Source organism: Chenopodium quinoa, unplaced genomic scaffold, assembly GCF_001683475.1.
Source record: "Chenopodium quinoa cultivar QQ74 unplaced genomic scaffold, ASM168347v1, whole genome shotgun sequence".
NCBI lineage: Eukaryota > Viridiplantae > Streptophyta > Magnoliopsida > Caryophyllales > Amaranthaceae > Chenopodium > Chenopodium quinoa.
This window is the reverse complement of record NW_018744828.1, coordinates 239204-259243: the sequence shown is the minus strand read 5'-3', so window position 1 is coordinate 259243 and position 20040 is coordinate 239204. Positions and strand designations below refer to the sequence as shown.

General features: G+C 34.1%; 1 protein-coding gene and 1 pseudogene across 1 annotated transcript; both read left to right on the top strand.

Annotated features, from left to right (window-relative positions):
- Positions 1–603: 603 nt before the first annotated feature.
- On the top strand, positions 604–7434 carry LOC110704227 (annotated as a pseudogene).
- A 7043-nt stretch (positions 7435–14477) lies between these two features.
- On the top strand, positions 14478–16175 carry LOC110704226. Its single transcript, XM_021882016.1, has 5 exons — positions 14478–14760; positions 14815–14933; positions 15020–15374; positions 15457–15476; positions 15549–16175. The coding sequence occupies exons 1-5, from the start codon at positions 14478–14480 to the stop codon at positions 16173–16175; spliced, it is 1404 nt and encodes a 467-aa protein (XP_021737708.1).
- The last annotated feature ends 3865 nt before the right edge of the window (positions 16176–20040 follow it).

Genomic DNA, 20040 nt, shown 5'->3' with positions numbered 1-20040 from the left:
AATTAGAGAAAGTTGAACAGATACTATATAATAATTTTGATTAAAATAAAAAAAATTAAATTACATAATATATGTAATTCTTATTCATATTCATGTATAATAGCGATTTATTTTTAAAGTGTACAAATTAAAAATAGGTTTTATATAAACCGTTCATCGCACGAGTTCTAACCTAGTTTTTAAATACACCGTATACCCTTAAGGTTTGTAAAAACTTGCACCAAATGTTCTGATCGTCTAATAAATGCACATATTGTTGACTTATCAAACTAAAATCATGCCCATACAAACATACACTAGAAAAAAGCTACACATACATTGAATGTATGTGGCTCCCACATACATTGTGACATGGTAGCATTTTATTGGTTCTTTTGAAGGCTCCCAAAATCCATTAGTTTTCAAATTTCATTCAAATTTGAATAAAAATTCAGAGGTTTGAATTTTAAATTAATTGTCATTTTCAATGCAATTAATTTAATATTTTTTTTTTGCAAAAAAAAAAAAAAAAAAAAAACATTTATGCAATACTCGATGAGCGCAGAGGAGAAATCAACAGTATTTTCTCATGATCTTATTTTCTTGTGATTTCTCACCCAAGACATGTTAATTTATGCAACACTCGATTGGTGCGGTTTAGTTGCGGTGGTGAATGGAGATGAATTGGAGCGAATTGATGCTGCTGTAGTGGTTGTTGCGGTGGTGATTGGAGGTGGTTTGGGCGGTTATGCGAAGTGGTGGGAGGTGCGAATTGGTGAGCTGAGAATGCGTTGTGGTGACTGTGAATTGAAGGGCTACCGAATTCAATTGAATTGGTGGCTAATGTTAAGAGTTGGCTGGGCAGAGGTGGTTGCAGTTGGGCGATTGATGAATACAGGGGAATTATGAGAGGAGGAAATGCAGGGGAATTGGTGATGTTGGTGTGGTGTAGGATAGTGAAAGGCGTGGTGATTGTGGGGTGTAGGATAAGCTGCTAGCAAGAGGGCAATTAGTATCATAGAGCATTTGCCTCAAACCTCGTACCTTGAACTCGATTTGAACTTGTAATTCGACCAAGGATCCGAATACACCTACAACCAAAAACAAACACGAGGGAGAATCGGGAAAAAGACTAAAATAATAAAATAGAACGAAGTAAAATAAAAGGTTAAACTAAAAATAAAATAAGAAAATGAGATAAAGTAGGAATTATTAACTAAAAAATATTAAAAACTACGAAAATACTCAAATTAAGAGACAAGAGACGAGAATAAGAGAAATAAAGAACAAAATAAGCTAAATTATTGGAAACTAAGTCGAAAACGACTCTAAAAACACCCCTAAAAGTGAGATAAAAGTCACTTCTCAACAATAAAAGTGTATTTGGTAACCACAGTAAAATTGACTACAATAAAAATTACAATCGGAGCAACATTTTGTATTTGTTTGGTAACATGTTTTGTTTAACTGGTATCCCAATATAATTAATTAGTAGTTGAACAATGTCTAAAGATAGAGTTTGAAACAAGTTTTCTAAATATTATTCAATACATAGTATTTTTATTTTAGTTGTTATAAGGAAATTATTCATGATATACAATTTCGTCCTAAATAAAGTGTTATCCTTATTTAGACGAAATGTACGTATGTGGTAGATCATCGGTTTTAAACACAAATTCAAAACAAAAATTAAATATAATATTCGAAACTATATATTTTATTCTTATATAACACTTTTTTTTAGTAACAACCTTTTTTTATAAAAAAATGAAAAGCAATAACCTATTGTTTAAAAAACAAAATGTTGTAAACACATGGAATATTTAGTATAAGTGACATGTTTACTGAAATGAGCTTAACTGAACTAAATTGAACTGATTGGAGCTAAACTGAATATAGCTTAAATGAATTTTATGAGAGAAGGAAATTAAGAGCTGAACTAAACTAATTGAAGCTAAACTGGGCTGAACTGAACTTAACTGAAATTAAGCTGTAGTGAACATGCCCTTAAACTCTTAATTAATTTATTTAAATCTTCAAATCTATAAAGTAAATCTACTACACTTATAGTGTAACTCTCAAAGGCCTCAATAATGTTTCAATTTTGAAGTTTACAAGCATATAATTCATCATTTTTTTTAAAAAAGCATCATTTTGTTTTTTTTGTAATAACACTTTGTATTTATTTTATTAAGACTTTGTATCTAACACTACTTGTTTTTATAAACCAACTTATTTAGTAACGCAAATAAAAAAGATAAGTTATAAACACACGAGAGTATTTAGCAATAAGTGATAAAAGTTTGTGTGTAACCTTAGCTTTTGTGATTTCATGTTAACTCTCAATTATTTGATTAAAAACCTTCAAGAAAGGAATAAAACCCTCCAATGTATGAATTATTATATACAACACTTGATAATTTCATGTAGTTAACACCTATTTAATTTTATATAGTTCCTTATATGTAATAACAAATATAAACTGTTCTTTTTTGGTATGTTTGAAATTTTTGTAGTAACAATAATGATAAATTACTAACACTTCTTTAACAAACATATTAAGGTTAAAATTGGCCAACTTTATAAATTTTTTGAAAATATATCGATATGGATGTCTATAAAAAAATCTTTAAAAATTAATTTCATTGGTTTTTTTATATTGATTTTTTGATTTATAGTTTGTAAAATATCGTCAAATGAAGTATTATTCGATTTTATAATAAACATCTCTCTTCATTAATGACATTGACTAGGATGATATTTTCTCAGTAACAAAATTGTATATTTTAGTAACCTAAAATATTTTTTTGGTAACAAAGAAACATTACTTGGCGCTAATGAAATTTATCCCGCCTTCTTATGGTAAATGGCGCCAAAAACCAAAAATTTTCCCTCTTAATTTTCCCTCTCATTTTTTAGCTAATGATGAGTTGTCAATCTTTTATTGGTAATGTATATTGGGACCACATACATTCAATGTATGTGTATCATTGTCCACATACACTAACTCACTTTAGTACTTTATATTTATACAAATAAAACCACCTAAAAGCATAAATTATATCAAAATTTGAAAGATTGTTCTAAATCCTAAATACAAGAACTTAAAACCTTAGGAGGAACACTTTTTTTTTTTTTAAAAAAAAAATACAAGAACCAACGAACACAATAAATTTGCATATAAATCCTTTGCATACTCTCTTGCACCCCACACCCTCTCAAACTGTCATCATCTGTTGCTCAGTTTCCAATTGTAGCGCACTTCACGTTCTCCATTGAGGTGGTTTTTAATATTTATATCCTCCATTGAAGCAGCTTCCGAGTTAAGTTGTTTCTTTTTGTAATAATCGAATTTCAATTTCAGGGTTTATACTTGATTTAATTTAATTGTCAGTATAGTAAATTTGGGTTTCGTTTTGAACTATTGATTCTAATTACTAAGGCTATGAAAGATCATAACTTGCAATTATGTTGCTAGAGAAGAAAATTATGAGCCTAATTTGATGACTGAATCAAATTTGGTTGCTAATTTGTTGCAGAACCCTTGAATTATGCGCCTTAAAAATCTAATTTGATATTAAAGTTTTCAACTTTACTAATTCCTCTGATTTTTTCAAGCAATTTGATGATATTTCTTTATAATCATAGTGTTCAATTTTAACTTGTTACTTGTTAATTTCCTCTGAATTAACAGAAAGTTTTTCTATAACTGTATTTTGAGTACTGCAACATTTATTTGACAGTTAACTAGTGTTGTAACGCTGTTGAACCTTGCAGTGCTGAGTTAAGCTTAGGTTAGGTTACTGTGAAGTTTTGTTTGTCTTTGTCTTGTTTAATTATGGAAAAACGGACATGGCCTGCACTCAAATCTTGCAATCATCAGGTGCATAAAATTTGTTTCCTGACCATGCACTAATATTACTTATACTCCTAACGTCCCATAATATAGTTCTTGTTTGTGTTTTTTCACGGTATTTAAGAAATAAGAGGAGAAAATGGATGGAATACATTAATAAAATTGAAAAGTACAATATAGACAAAAGTTAGAGAGAAAAAGGGAAAAGTACAAGACATGTGCAAAATTCAAAGGTCAATTAGGAAGTACAATGTATAAAGTTAAAAAGGTGAGGGTATAATGGTCTTTACATACTCTCAAAAAATGGAAACAGGAACAATATTTTGAATCTCTAAAATAGGAAACATGAACTATATTATGGGACGGAGGGAGTATTAAACTGTGACATACGAAATGTGTGATTCTGATCTGTGTCTTGTTTGCATTGTATGTCATGATTATAATAAGCTTAGCCTCATGAAGCAAAAGGCAGTGATAATGATCGATTGAGTCAGTTGCCGCATGATATTTTGATGTTGACCATGTCCCTCTTCACAATCAAGGAAGCTGCACAAACTAGTGTTCTTTCGCACGGATGGAATTACATGTGGCGATGTTTTCCCATCTTAATCTTTAAAGATGATTACCCTATAGTGCATTCGGTTGCATGAAATCATCTATTACTTCCCCAAGACAGGTTGAATTTTGTGACGATGGTGAACAATGTTTTGGAGTCTCATCTTGGCCTTGCTATAGATGAGCTAAGGGTGGTTTTTGACTTGGATGTAAGTTATGAGTCTGATATTGATAGGTGGCTGGCCTTTGCTGTAGAAAAACATGTCAAAAGGCTTGAATTGGACTTCACACCACAAGTTGGCAGAACTTATTCGTTGATAAATTGCTACACTTGGCCCCTTGAATGTCGTTTGTTGTCTCTTGGTTTGCATCGTAATTTGGCTTCCCTAACATCTTTGTGTCTCAAATATGTCAATGTAATTAACTGACTTAGACATAGAGTGCATTCTGCTTTCTTGCCATGCCCTGAAGAATCTGGGCATTGTTAATGGGGCAAGCGGTTTGAATCATATAAACATGCCTCAAACATCCCTACAACTCAAACATCTGGAATTATCATGTTGTTATTATTTGTCATGCATTGACATTACAGCCCCAAAACTTGTGTCATTCACTCTGCACGGGCGGCCTATAGCACTTAGTATTAGAGGTTCATCGCTTTCTAAGCTATCAATCGGAAATGGAGATTATAGTGGAGAGGTTGTGGCCTATGCTTATAGATCCCTTTCACAATCCTTTTCCAATTTAAAGTATTTGAGTTTGCATTTGCTCTTGGCTACTTCCTACCCTGTCCATGTACGCCATGATATTTATGCCTTTGCGAATAACTCATTTATTTATTTTTTCATCTTCTTTGTTAACATATTCATAATCAACTATCACTGTCTTATGCAGTGGAATACGGGGATATCTAAACCACCAATCATGTCAAACCTTAAGCATTTAGAACTCCATGTCCAAGCAAAGGGTGATGAAAGCTTACTTGGGTGGGCTTACTTGATCGACGAATCTCCGGTCCTTGAGAAGCTCACTTTGAAGGTAGATCTCCCTGTACACTCCCTCCTATACAAACGTGATATACTGTTGATTAATTTTATATTTATACCTACTCCCTCAGTGCTAAAAAAGTCTCATTTCATTACAAAGTCTTGTCCTGAATAATATAACAAAGTCCCATCACAAATTGCATCTTAAGTTCAGGGTTCTAAAATCTATGAACATTATTTAAGAGTATATTTGTGTACAATACAGAATGGAGAGAGAATCTCCTTTGACAGTGACTGCTAACTAGTAACCATCATAACTGAGCAGACTGCAGGCAGTTGTGTAGACTTGAGGAGTTGAGCTTGAGCTTGAACTTGCATTGTTAACATGTCCTATTTAAAACTCTCATTTATGGACTAACTTATTTTTATATCCATCTTTGATTAGCCAAACCCATTATCCTCTTCTTTTATTCACCTTTTGGTATATTTCATGAATAGTCTAATAGGTTGGTTGTATCCGTTAGTTAATGAGCGGAGTTTGCCTTTTTCCATCCGTTAGTTAATGTTGGACAACACTTCAACTCACATGTCAATTATTTATAGATTTGGGGAGCCACCTCAATCTGGGGAACCAAATTTATTCCCATTGTGTATGCTCTTACCCCCAACAAAGGACCTGCATTTTTCCCACTGACAACCCCTGCCTTTTCACTCTTTTTCCTTTTTCTTTAATTTTTTGTTCAAATAGATAATTGTCAAGAACATTAAAGAATGAATGCAGTAGTTTATTAATGTACCTTGTTTTGCCTAAGTGTATAGGCTTTATATTGGTAGATATTTGCAATTTTAGTAACTAGCTTAAAGGACAGACTTGACTTAACTTAAAAGTAAATTGCGTTATACTAAAAAAAAAAAAGACCTTGGAGCACTTTGGTTTTCGGTGTCTGCTAATTGACATTCCTACAAAATCTTTTACGGCCTGATTGGTAGTGTTTAGAAATGTTGGTAATGAGAATGAACTTAAGTGCAATTTTACAAGGAAAACATCCAAATCTCCTTGGGGGGACTCACTCTTAGGCTTGTATTTTTTTCTCCATGGGGAAGCCATCTCACCCTTAAGTTTGTGTTTTTTTTCTCCTAAGCTTGTGTTTTAAATTCCATGGGCAAGCAATTTTCATTACCACCCATAACCACTTGTGGGGTTGTATTAGGTGGATATGAATATTTTAAAAGAGAAATAGACATTTTAGGATGAATAAATTAGTACCATGGGAATGAACATTGGTCTTTTTCCCTAAATTTATATTATTAAGATTCATTTCCATTACCACCAGACACGGTGTATAACCAACTACTATACGGGCCGTTAGTATTTTATTCTGATCTTGTTTTTTTCATGTTACAGTTCTCAAGGTATCCTTGGGGCTCTAAGTTTAATGTACCTCTAAGGAATATAGTCAAACACAAAGGGTGTCCCCTGAAAAACTTGAAGACCTTGGAGCACTTTGGTTTTCTGGGACTGCCAATTGACATTGAGTTTGCTACCTATGTGGTTGAGAATTCCGTCAAGCTGAAAGATGTAATCTTTACCCTTCCACGAGTAAGCATATATCAAGACCCTACAAATGAATATGCAAAAGATCGTGTTTTGGAATTCAAAAAGACACTTCCTCAAGAAGTTGCATTCGAATTTGGCCAACCCGCAAACCATTGCTGTCGAATTTCAACATATCCTTATTTTTAGATCCTTGCTTGGCGAGTACCATTCTATTCAGATCTTGTGTTTGAAAATTTGATGTTTAATTAGTATGATGATTCTAACATGTTTGCATCCGTCAATTGTCTTTTTGGTCTGCCCATCCTTTGAACCTTTGTGAAAATTATCAATATAGTCTTGGACTCTATCGGCTTTAGTGATTAGCCTATAATGAGCTTGCCATAAGAGGATGTAATCATGTAGGGATATAGTTTAGGAGAAGAGATGAATTGTGGATTTAAAACTAGTGCTGCCTGTGGGTGGAATTTTTTTAAGTGCTTTTGCTTTTGCTTTTGCGTTCGTAAAAGTAAACGATACTACAATTCCCCCCCCCGATATTTGTCAATGTAACATTGTAATTAATATATCTCAAGTTACGTGGTACAAAAAATTTAAAAAATTACATATTTGGAAACAAAAAAATCGAGACGGGTTAAATAATATCCAACATGACTATGTTTTGAAGATTATAAGAAACATTAAAGTATAAGATTCTATATGCATTTGAATATTCCAAGATTCCAAATAGGACCAAAAAAAAAAAGGAAATGGAAGGAGTAGAAAATTGAAATGATTTTATTTCTCATGTAACCATATGTTCGTTAATGTTGCATGGTAATAATATTTTGTAAAGAGGTCTATCTATTTAATCGTCTTTTTAAAATATATTATATTTTCAGTGACATGGCAGTAATTACGTAAATATCACCAAATAATTTTAATGTTGCATATATATGTATTAAGAACACTTGATTAAAATTCACAACATACGAGTAAAATTTAGAACATGTGAGTAAATGTTTGGAACATATGAGTAACAATTTAGAACACAATATGAAATCTAGAACATATAAGTTAAAATTTAGAACAATTGCTTTAAGTTTCATAACAAGTGAGTAATAATTTTAAACATATGATTTAACTCATTTAAGAGTTAGAACATGCGAGTAAAAATTTGGAACATATTTCACATATGAAAGAGTTTTCACATTAAAGAGCTGTGGGGTTCTCATGAGAGCCTTCCCTATATATATAGGATCAAGTGAGGTTCCGATAAGGAGGCTTGAAGAGTGGCTAAATGTTGGGATCATGAGGGCTTGGGGAAGTTTGAAGAATTCGGAGGAGGGTGATTCATAGTGATATGTTACTTTGGGGATTGATTAAAATATGGTGTTGAATAAGACAGAGTGAAGGGAGAAAATTCCCATCGAAGATGTGTTATGATACATTACCTTTGTTTTATATTATATGCAACATATAAGCTTGTACAACCTTTTAGGTAAAATTTGTATTACATTACATGCAACATATGAGCTTGCACGCGCTTTACACCCTTTTTTCCATTTTTATCGTATTGATTTTTTTGCTATACTCTTTATTTCTACATACAGTTCCTTATGACAATTCATGTTAGCCGTCCCTATATCATGTTGGAACGTACTATTGTTATTGTTGTTGTTCCTGCTGCATAGATCGGGATCACACTAGGATTTGCCTCTGTTTATTTCTTTTCTTGTTTGGCTTCTTAGATGAGCCCTCATCTAGTCATCTACACTTTGTCTTCACCAGTGATTGATCTTGGGCGAAAAAGTTGTGTATGTGGGTTGGTGGGGGGGGGGGGGGAGATTTGATCCTCCACCTTTTTGCTCAAAACAACACTAGCCAATATGCCACAACTTTTTATATGCATTTATTAGACATCATACTATTAACCATTAACCAACAACTCATAAAAACTTAGGGGGGATGGGGATGCTGGCCATAACCAAGATTCGCCTCCACCCTTCGGTCTTCACCACCTCTATTACTGGCATTGCAGATTTTAGTTAACTTGCTTTGTCCTTAGCAAACATTTCCTCGCCAAACAGTGGAAATAGTTTTGTATTCATGCCTTTTGTTTCTTTATGACTTGTTTATAAAAGTCTGAACAATACCCTACGATTCCAAACATGTTTATAAAAGTCTGAACAAATGAGAACAATACCCTATGAACCCAAACATGTATGAACAAATAAGCAATAATAAAAATATGTTTGCAAGCACTAACTGAAATTAGTAGATACAAACCACAGAACTACGGATGGAGTTATGGAATTGCATCTTCTTGAGCATTACTGAAAATTGTTTCTAAGCTTCATCATATTATTATAAGTTAAACTATAATGCATTCCATTACTGCTGTGAGTACACTACTGTTAAAGTCAAGATATAGCGTGTGTTTCAACTTATGAAATTTCTTGTGAAAGAAACTTTGAAAGAGGATCCATACGACACCCTAACATGGGTTCCTGCCATGTTGATATGCCTATTAGCCCTCTAATAAATCAGTCCGTTTTTACATTAAAATCTCAAATTCATCAACTACGTGTCCCTTATTTCAATCTACCTTTCTCACCCTTATTTCTTCTTAGTTTTTTCATTTTATGTTATTTTTCATTGCTTTAATTCTGTTTATTCAAAACTTTTGACCTATATGTCTTCCTGTTTCAAGATGATTATGAGTTTGTGAAATTGTGCATTTGTGCTTTCAACACCAGTACTAGTGCTTGATGTCCTTTTGTGTATCTATAGGGCTCCCCCTGATTCCTTTGTGCGTCTGGTTTGACAGATGTTGACATTTTGAAAGTGTCTATCGATCATGCACGTTCATGGCGGTGGATTGAGGTATTGGCCACCATGTCTGGTTTTGATCTTCGAGTTTGTTGTAAACTATTTAATTTTTCTTTTGCTAATTTTTTTATTTATTATTTATTATTTTATTTGTTTCAAGTTGCAAACTCGTGTATGTTGTATTTTATGATCATCAGTTCATTGTAATTTAGTTTTATTTGTTCAGCGTTTTTGTATTAGGATTCTTCTTATTTGTTTTCTTCTAGTATTATTTCCTTGGGATTTTTTCATCCTTTGGACTATGAATAATTGAATGATGTGTTATCAAGTCTGTTCTCGCAAAGAGAAGTTGAGTGCATCAGGTCTTTGGTGATTCCAGTGTTTGATGGGGTAGATGAATGGTGTTGGCATCACTCTAAAAATGGGTTATATTCAGTGAAAAGCGCCTATAATTTACTCCTAGCTGATCAAAAGCACAACAAAGCTACGTTTTCGAAAGGAACAATTTGTTTTGATTGGAATCTTATATGGAATGCTAGGATTCCACCGAAATTTAAGCACTTTGTGTGGAGGCTTGTGAGGGAAAGCATTGCAGTGAGAAGTAAATTGAAGCATAAAGGTCTGATTATGGATGGCATTCGTCCAATATGTGGGGATTATGAGGAGTCTGCGCTACATTGCATTGCGAGGTGCCCTGAATCAAGACAGGTATGGTACCTATCTCCTCTCCGCCTTGATACTGCTCTTTATGGGGGCTCTTGTGTGAGTGAGTGGTGTTCATCTCTTATCCACTTACTTAAGAACAAGGAGTGGGGTGATCTATTTCGGGCTTTGGCGTGGGGGATCTGGCTGCGGCGTAACAGGTGGGTTTTTGAGAAGCAGAGAAGAGATGTTGAGGAGGTCATTGGCAAGGCTGTTGGCTTAATAGGAGAGTATGCGCAATCCATGGCTGCTCGCAACATTGGAGGGCATGAAAAGTTTATGACTACCTGGACAGCTCTTGTTTCGGGTACTGTCAAAATAAATTCTGATGTTGCGCTTTTGGAGGGCTCTTTTACTGGTTTTGGTGGTATTGCGAGGGATTCGGTTGGGGATTTTCTTGTTGCTATGTGTGTGAAAAATCGGGGCAGCGTTCCTGTTGACGTGGGTGAAGCGGCTGCAATGCGATGTGCTCTAGCTACAACTATGGAGGTTGGTTTCAGAAAGTTTGTTTTGTAGTCTGACAATATAAAGCTCTTTCATCATCTAAAGAAGGGTCTCTTAAGGCCTGTTCACATTGGCTATTGTGACGATGCTTCTTATAGAATAAGTCGTCCTTGTTGCAAAAGTTCAGATTATGCTATTTCGTATTATAGTTCCCCATTTTGTTGTGGATTGATATATGGGTCTGTCACCAATTACATTTCTGACATAAAGTCAAATCGAAAGAGCTCCTCAAACATGGCTAGCTATAGCGCGTATTGTGTGTGTTAGCCGCCCTACGGCCCTAGTTAGTAAGAAGGTACTATTAGTTAATCCCTTTGTTCCCGAAAGAACGATCCTTTTGGGTTGATTTCGCGGGTATTAAGAATATTAAATAAAAAGAGGTAAAAGTATATTGAAAAAAAACAGAAACACAACCGGCAATGACCATATCTCCAAGTCTACAAACTGTAATGAAAGAATTCTTGGCCAAAGAACTTGTGGATAGAGCCGAATTACAATTGAAAAAAGATTGTAACTGTTTTTTTTGGTGCAATGATTCTAATTGTTCGTGGGTATGAAAGTACTTATTACTTGTATAATATAAAAAGAAAATGGCTATGATTGGAAAAAAGCAAAAGCAGGTTACTATTGAGAATTTCCCTTTTAAAAATCACTCTACTATAAGTGGCTTAAAGTAATAAACAAAACTGGGCCTTCTATCCGTGGGCTTTTGGCGAGCTACCCTCATCAGATACAAGTCTTTACTTCGTTAGCCAATATATATATATATATATATATATATATAAGTACAAAAAAGAATAAAAAATAATTATATAGCTAGAAAAAATAAATAAAAAGGAATATCCTTAACAATTCCAAGACATCATTCTCTTTAAATCCTCTTTTTTTTTTTATTTATTTATTTATTTATTTATTTATTTATTTATTATTATTATTACTAATAGGGATTTTATCACTGGTACCCTCAAAAATTTAACTTTTATCAATGGTGCACCTCATTAAGTTTTCATTATCAGCGGTGCCCCTAATATTTTAGCCTAATTGCTACAGTGATCTTTTTGTTATTAAAACGCTTATTAAACGTTAATTAAAGTCAATTTGGGAGAAATAAGGTCAGAAATTGTGATTTGCCTAAAAAAAAGGTCAGCTACTGAGATTACCAAAAAGCCCCCCCACGCATTAACTTTCCCCAAGCCCAACTAACAACATTTATTTCAAAACTTTTCCAAAAAATTTGATCGTCCATCTTCCTCTCTCCCCTGTTCTGAAGCACGCAGCAACGCCCTAATTGAAGAAAATTTTGTGGAGAATTGCTCTGACAAATTGCTCTATAAGGTTAGTACTCATCCTCGATTTTGTTCTTGTGAAGTATTTTGTATAAATTCTAATGTTTTAGGTTAGTTAATGCTATTTTGTTTGGGTGTTCTAATATAAGTTCGAATATGGAATTATGAGTATTATTGTTTGATTTATGTTGAATTCATGCTAGAATTGCATTGTAGTTACTGTTGATGCATAAAGTTTGGTTTTTTTCATATGTAATTCGATTATGTGTGATGCATGCTACAATTCTTCCAATTTCATAACCTAGGTCTGTTTATATTGTCGTTCTTGAGTGTGTGATGATATTTTGTGTTGAGTATTATTTAAATGGTAGTGTACTATGATTTGTGCAGAATGGATGACACAGTATTGTTCAGATTTAAGTATAAAGTGCATAGAGTTGATATTGAAGTGGATGTTGATAGATGTAATCTCATGGATTTGATTATAGATTTTGAGGATGAGTTACAAAAAAGAGGGGTAGTAATAGTGAATCCTATATTTTCTTATGCTTAGAGAGGCAAACATTGGCCTATTGATGATGATGGTGGTGTGCAAAGGATGTTTAGGACTTTTCCAGGGGCAAAAATGTATGAGATTCTGGTTGGTACTAACCCTGTTAGGAGTAGTTACATGAATGACCTTGTTTATGAGTTTAGGAGAAACAAAATAGTTCTTGAAGTAGGAAACTTTCCACCACCTCCAACAGATGAACCAGACTCACCACCCTTATAAAGTAATCCAACAATTGAAACACAACCACCTCCTACAATTGAAACACAGCCACCTCCTACTCATGCACCAGCTTCACCCAATTATACCATTAACTATACAATTCAGGGTGAGACAACCAAGCTTAAACCTAGAAGGAGGCTAGTAAAGAAGTACCTTGATGAGGGTAATGAATGTGAAGATCCTACCAGTCCCCCATTAGTGAATATGCTAGGGAGTGAGTTTAACTATGATCCTGATGTTACTTGGGCTGATATGATGCAAGAGAATGAGGAAGGAAATGATGAGGACAATGCTCAGTCAAGGAAGGAATATACTAAGGGTAGGAAAGAGTTTGAGAAAGTTTGTGAGAAGGCTAAGGCTACAGTGAGTTCTGCTGGGGTAAAATCAAAAGGGAAAGGGAAAGTAAGTGAGACAGGGAAAGGGAAAGGAAAATTAAGTGAGAAAGGGAAAGGGAAAGGGAAAGTGAATGCAGAGATCGATTGACATGGAGAGGGTAGTAACCTCTGGTGGTGAGAAGTACCCCCCATCTCCCATATCCCCACACACTGTGTTTAAAACCTTGCCAGTTAGAAGAAGCCCTAGGTTTTCACCTATCCAAACCACAATTCAACCTAATGTGGTTCCTTCTTCTAGTCCTCACCCTAGACAGTTTGCACCTATGAGTGACCCTAGCCTATTTGCTAGGAAAATTGCAAGACCACTGCTAGAAGGAAAAGGATTTTGATTAGTGCTAAGTCTAAGGGAACACTTGAGGAAAAAAATGTGCTGAGCCTAGTGAACCTAAAGCTAGGAGGAAGATAGTGTATGTTAGCAATGATAGAGATGGTGGGGGTGAGCCTAGCGAGTCTAGCAGTTCTACTGGTGATGATAGTGAAGATGATGATTTTGAGGGTAATGATTTTGATGCTGATGATGATTCTGATCTTGAGGTGGTCCCTGATGGAGAGGTACCTGAAGATGAAAGGGTGGATGTCAACTGTGTACCCCACATAGAAGATAACTGGGAGGCTGGGTTTTGGGCTGGGTTTGTGGACTCAAATGATGATGAGGACTACTTTAAGAAGTTGTATGGGCAGGGGGAAGTGTATGAAGAGGTCAAGTTTGGAAAAATTACTCTAAGGCCATGGATGCTTTTCATAGACAAGGGTCATTTGAGATAAACACTAAAAGATTATGTAGTTCAAGAGGGGTTTGCTTTGAATGTCATAGCTACAGACAACAAAAGGTACACTGTCACATGCTATGCAGAGTGTTGTGAATGGAGGCTTCATGCCAGTAGGTTGTCTGATGGGAAGACATGGGCAATAAAGAATATTTGGCCTGATGTTCATAACTGCAGAGGTCTGGAGACCTACAACCCTATATGCACTGTCAAGTGGGCTGCTCCAAAGGTCATGGAAGATATAAGGGCAGCTCCAGATATTCCAGGGAAGGCTCTCAATAAGCTTCTGTTCCAGAGATTTGGCATCATATGAAACAAGCATCACTGTACAGGCTCAAGAAGTATGTGATTGAAGAGCTGTTTGGTGGCCATGATGAGTCTTACTCTCATTTGCCTAGGTATGCTGACATGATATGTGCCACTAACCCAAAGTCTAAGGCATTTGTTGGTTGGACATTAAGTGAGAGCATACCTAGGGTGAACTTGTTCACTAGTATGTTCATTAGCTTTGCTGGACAGTGGAAGGGATTCCTTGCTGGGTGCAGACCATTGATTGGGGTTGATGGGGCCCATTTGAAAGGAAATTATGGGGGTGTGTTGTTGTCTTCAGTTACAATTGATGACAACAATTAAATATTCCCATTAGCATATGCTGTAGTAAGTGGAGAAGACAAAGAGACATGGTCATACTTTCTTTGGCAAATATACAACATTGTCAAGGAATCAGGGAGGAAAGACTGGACCATCATTTCTGACAGGCAGAAGGTATAAGTCTTAACCTCACTTTTTTGTTCAAGTTTGAGTATGTTCATTATTTTAAACTAATGCTTGTTTATGTTGGCTGATGTCAGGGAGTAGATATTGCCTTGACCAATGTGTGGCCAGAAGCAAAGAGAAGATACTGCTGCAGGCATTTGAGTAGGAATTATAAGAAATCTTTTCCTGGGCCTTTGATGTACATTTTGTTCTGGAGGGCATGCAATGCCACTAATGTGTACAACTTCAGAAAGGCTATGGAAAGGCTACAAAAGGAAGGGGGAGCAGATGTGATGAAATGGTTTGCTGACTTGGGTGATCAGACAAAATGGAGCAAACATAAGTTTGATCCAAATGTGTGCAATGACTCCAACACCTCAAATTTTGTTGAGATTTTCAAGTCCACACTAGGGGTAGACAGATGCAGACCAGTTTCAACATTGCTTGAAGGTATATGTGACTATAACTTAATATCATGTTTGCACTTGGATGAAATGTGTGCTAATATTCCTTTATTTGTCATCTCAAACAGGAATTAGAAGAGTTTGCATGGTGAGAATTGCATCAAGGCATCAAAGAGCACAAGACTAGAATGATGAGGACTTGTGCCCTAAAATTGCTAAGCTTCTCAGAGAGATCATCAAAGCTACAAGCACATGCAGGGCATATCAGTCAAGTCCTGGAGAGTATGAGATTCATGAGGGGAGGTCTCAATTCCCTCTAAGTCTCAACAACAAAATATGCTCATGTGGAGCTTGGCAGTTGTCTGGTATCCCCTGCAGACATGCAATCAGAGTTATGCTGCATGCTAAAGTAGATCCTCACAACAATGTTAGCTCATGGTATTCTGCAAAAACATACAAGCAGGTGTACTGCCATGCCATACACCCAATTCCTGATTTCTCTCAATGGCCACCAGCTGATCCTAACCACCCCAACCAGATTGCCCCACCAAAGATGAAGAGAGGTATTGGAAGGCCCAGCAGAAACAGAAGAAGGGAAGAGGGTGAAGAGCAACCAGGCAAGAGGGCAAGAATTGTGAGATGCAACAGCTGTGGAAATTTTGGCCACAACAAAAAGACTTGCAAAGGAGGTTTAAGTGGGAAGGAATTGAAAGCAAGTGAGGCATTGGTGGTTAAAAATCCAAGGGTGAGGGATCAATCAAAAGCTGCCAAGGAAGCTGCTGTTAAGTCCAAAGCTGCTGGAGCTGCAACAGAGATCTCATCATCTCATATGTTCAGCCAACCTTAAGACTTGTCTCAATCACAGCCATGAAGCATGCTATCCTACACTGTCCTGTTCTGCTACTTTTGCAATCTTAGGGAACTAATTACTTTTTGGATTGGAACAATAGTTTAAAAGCTCATCATTGTAAGTGTTAATGTACTGTTTTTTGATAAGAGGTTTTTAGGAATCAACTTAAAATTTTGACTAAGTTGTTTTTTGGAACAAGTTTTGTGCAAATAATAGACCTTTCTTATTTGCCATCAGTTACTTATGATTAAGTCTTTTTTTTTTTTTGTCAAATTAAGCATCTGTACTGTATTTGTTTCATCCTTGCAATTTGCTGCAGTTGGCTATGCAAATAATTTGATGTAATATACACAAATAAAGAAACAAATCCATGTCTTTATTCCAAAATAAAACACCAACTACATTACACTTTGACAATTATTGAAAAACAACAACTAAGTTCATCTATTTCAAAGTAACTAAAAGTAACACCAAATACATAACCACATCCAATTTCACCACCATGTACATAAAATCAGCAAAAGCATCAGTCTTCTGCATAAAATCTGCAAATTCAGCCCTTAATGCATGTATATATGCTGCATCTCCTTGCCTCCCTCCAATGTCCCTTACAATGTTGTCTTCCCTTACCCACATAAAAAATTCACACAGCCTACACTTATAATAGGGCCTTCTAGGGTTCGATATTGAGTTCGAAAACCTAATGTCTGCATATCTTGGTGGTTGGCAATTGCAGTTCATGCCTCTGAACCAAGCACCTTCACAACTGATGCTCCTTGAAGATGCATCCCTGCCAGAAGAAGCCATTGATGAGTATGAATTTTAAAAGAAAACTGAAGAGAAGAGAAGAGTAGGGAAGAGAAGATGGAATTTTAAAGAAGCAGAGAGTTTAAATAGAAGAGAGAGGAAAGAGGGAAAAATCGATAAAAAGGGAGGGAAAAAGAAACAGAATTTTGGAGGGAGTTCTTGGGGTAAGGGCATTTCAGTATTTTCATCTCCCAAACTCCTTAAACAACACAAAAACCCCAACTTAACGTTTAATAAACGTTTTAATAACAAAAAGATCACTGTAGCAATTAGGCTAAAATATTAGGGGCACCGCTGATAATGAAAATTTAATGAGGTGCACCATTGATAAAGTCAAATCTTTGAGGGTACCAGTGATAAAATCCCTTACTAATATTATGTTTTAAAGTAGCAGCTCGGTGCAATGTCCGAGCCCCACCATAATTTGGTTATCTATAAAAGTGCAACATTTTGTATCATGTTTTTTTAGTCTCCTAGTATTCACAGCTTAATTTCTAATTCAAGTAACTTGTTTTTAAGAAAATGTATAATATGAGAGTGATGGATATATCAAGTGATTAGCGCTTTCCTCCCGATTCCAGGAATAAACTCCGGTATCAATTCTCATTACCCGCTCTTGTTGCCGCTCTCTAAACAAAAATAAAAATAAAAATGTATGATCTAACAAAATGAAAAATGTGTTATCATAAATTGTTACTCAAGTGTATTATAGGCATTAAAGTTTTTACATTAATAACACGATATCTTGTATCATCATATTGTGGAATGTATTAAAGCTACAACTTTTATCGATGGAATAATGATTAAAACTTTACATTGATTAAATGCAGTCATGGGTTCAGGCCTTCAAGAATTGATGCCATTTTTTTTAAGGAAGCAATTCAATATTAATTAGTGTGTGCCTTTGGTTGAATGGAGTAAAAATATTGTACTGAGTAATTAACAATTTGTTGGATTATTAAAAATAGACCCACAAAAATTGATGCGCTTTAAAAAAAAAAAAATTAAATAAAATGAAAGGAGTTTATAGGTAAGAAAGAAGAAAAAAAAAAAAAAAAAAAAGAATCAAAGACAATTTCCAATGATTCACCATCTAATCCAAATAGGAGGGTGATACTTGAAAGTGACAATATATCTTTCTTGATCATGTTTCAAATAATCAAAATAAAGAATTAATAATCACGATATATATACAAAAATTTTAAATATGTAGTAATATAATATCACACTTGATTTTTACTTGGGTCATTTCAGGTAATATGCTTTTGACTTTTTAAAACAATAAATCAACAAAGATATTGTCCATTTCAGTCTAAAAATCATAATGGATTGCAGGAAATCATATTCATTATGCATATATTCCGTTTATAGTAAGAATTATATCTTTCATGAAATACATCAAATTGAGTGGACAAAGTATGATATAATCAGTTAATCACTTATTATCTTTCACTTCGCCTTATTTTTGTTGAACTGAAATTATTTTTACTGAACTGAAATTATTTTTGCTGAAGTTAAATTATTTTTACTGAATGAAATTAATTTTACTGAATTGAAATTATTTTTATTGATTTTCAGTTATATTTATTATGTAAGGTTATTGAAATTTACTAAACTGAAATTATTTTTAGTGAACTGAACTTATTTTTTATTAATTTGAACTTATTTTCACTAAACTGAAATTATTTTTATTGAAATCAAATTATTTTATTGAATATTATTTGTTAAGGTGAAGTGAACATGGCCTTGTAAGGAATTAAGGACCATGCCTATGTACCATACTTTTACCAAACACGCAACATTAATGAAATACGGATTAAATAGTTTAAATTTGAAATTCACTTTACTAAATATCCGAAGTAATAAATGTCTCTCTTAAAACAAAAGGAAAAAAAAAACAGAAAAACTTTTGAAACTTAATATCCGAAGTAATAAATGTCTCACCGTGGGGAACGAATCTCACAATTCAACAACACTAGTTTAGTTATATAAATTTAACGAGTACGTGAACGAACCCTAATTCACTACTTCGCTATTTACGTAGATAACTGTTAAGCGGATTCGACTAATTTTTCTAGTCTTGTTAATGAAATAACTCTTGCTTATAACTGGTGAAGGTTGCAACTTACTTGTGATTTTATATAAAATACAAGGATGCATTTAGTTTTCCTTAGATGGTAATAATTTTTATTTTACATTAGAATCATATTGCCAATCCTTTAGTCCAAACGTTACTACTTTTCAATTATATATCTCCCACCCTCCCCCATTCTTAACTTCACAAAAATTTTCATCCTTCTGCTCAATTGTTATACAACATTTTTGTATACCTTAAAAAGTATGGCAAAACTTAATGAAAACTCACCATTGATTGGAGTTACCCTTTCTGAAGTAGAAGATCTACAATTTTCGTCTATTGCTGAATTGGTATGGAATTTTAATTCTTTTTTTTCAATTTCTTATAAGTTAAGCAATGTTCATTCATTCTTTGTATATATTAGAATTGAAATGAATGATTTTTTTTTTAAAAAAAAAAAAAAAGAAGAATTGAAATGAATGATGGTTTAATTTAGTGTAACAATTTGTTTTATTGGTTGATTGTCTATTCTTGTTATTTCATATTAATTTTATATCTTAAATTGTTGATATGTGTTTGTGATATTTTTGAAGGAAGTGTTTGGTTTATTTATCATCAAGATTTTTTTTATTTATTTTTTTCTTAAAAAAAAATTATCAACTTCATTCTATGTAGTGTTTAGTGTCATGAATTTTTTTTGCTATCACATGACTGATGAATAGATCTGGTTTTCTATCAGTTTTTTATTTTTATTTTTATTTGTAACCTTTTATGTCACAATTTATTTGCTATTGCTTCTTAATCGAATTAAGTTTACTATGAGGATAGTGATAGATCCGTTCAAAAAAAAAAAAAAAAATTTGAGGTTAGTATGTAATAGATCAACAAATCAATCGGATTACATTTTTATGTGCCAACATTTTTTTGTAATGTTTTATGTCACGATTAATCAACTATTCGTATAAAATCAATCAAATT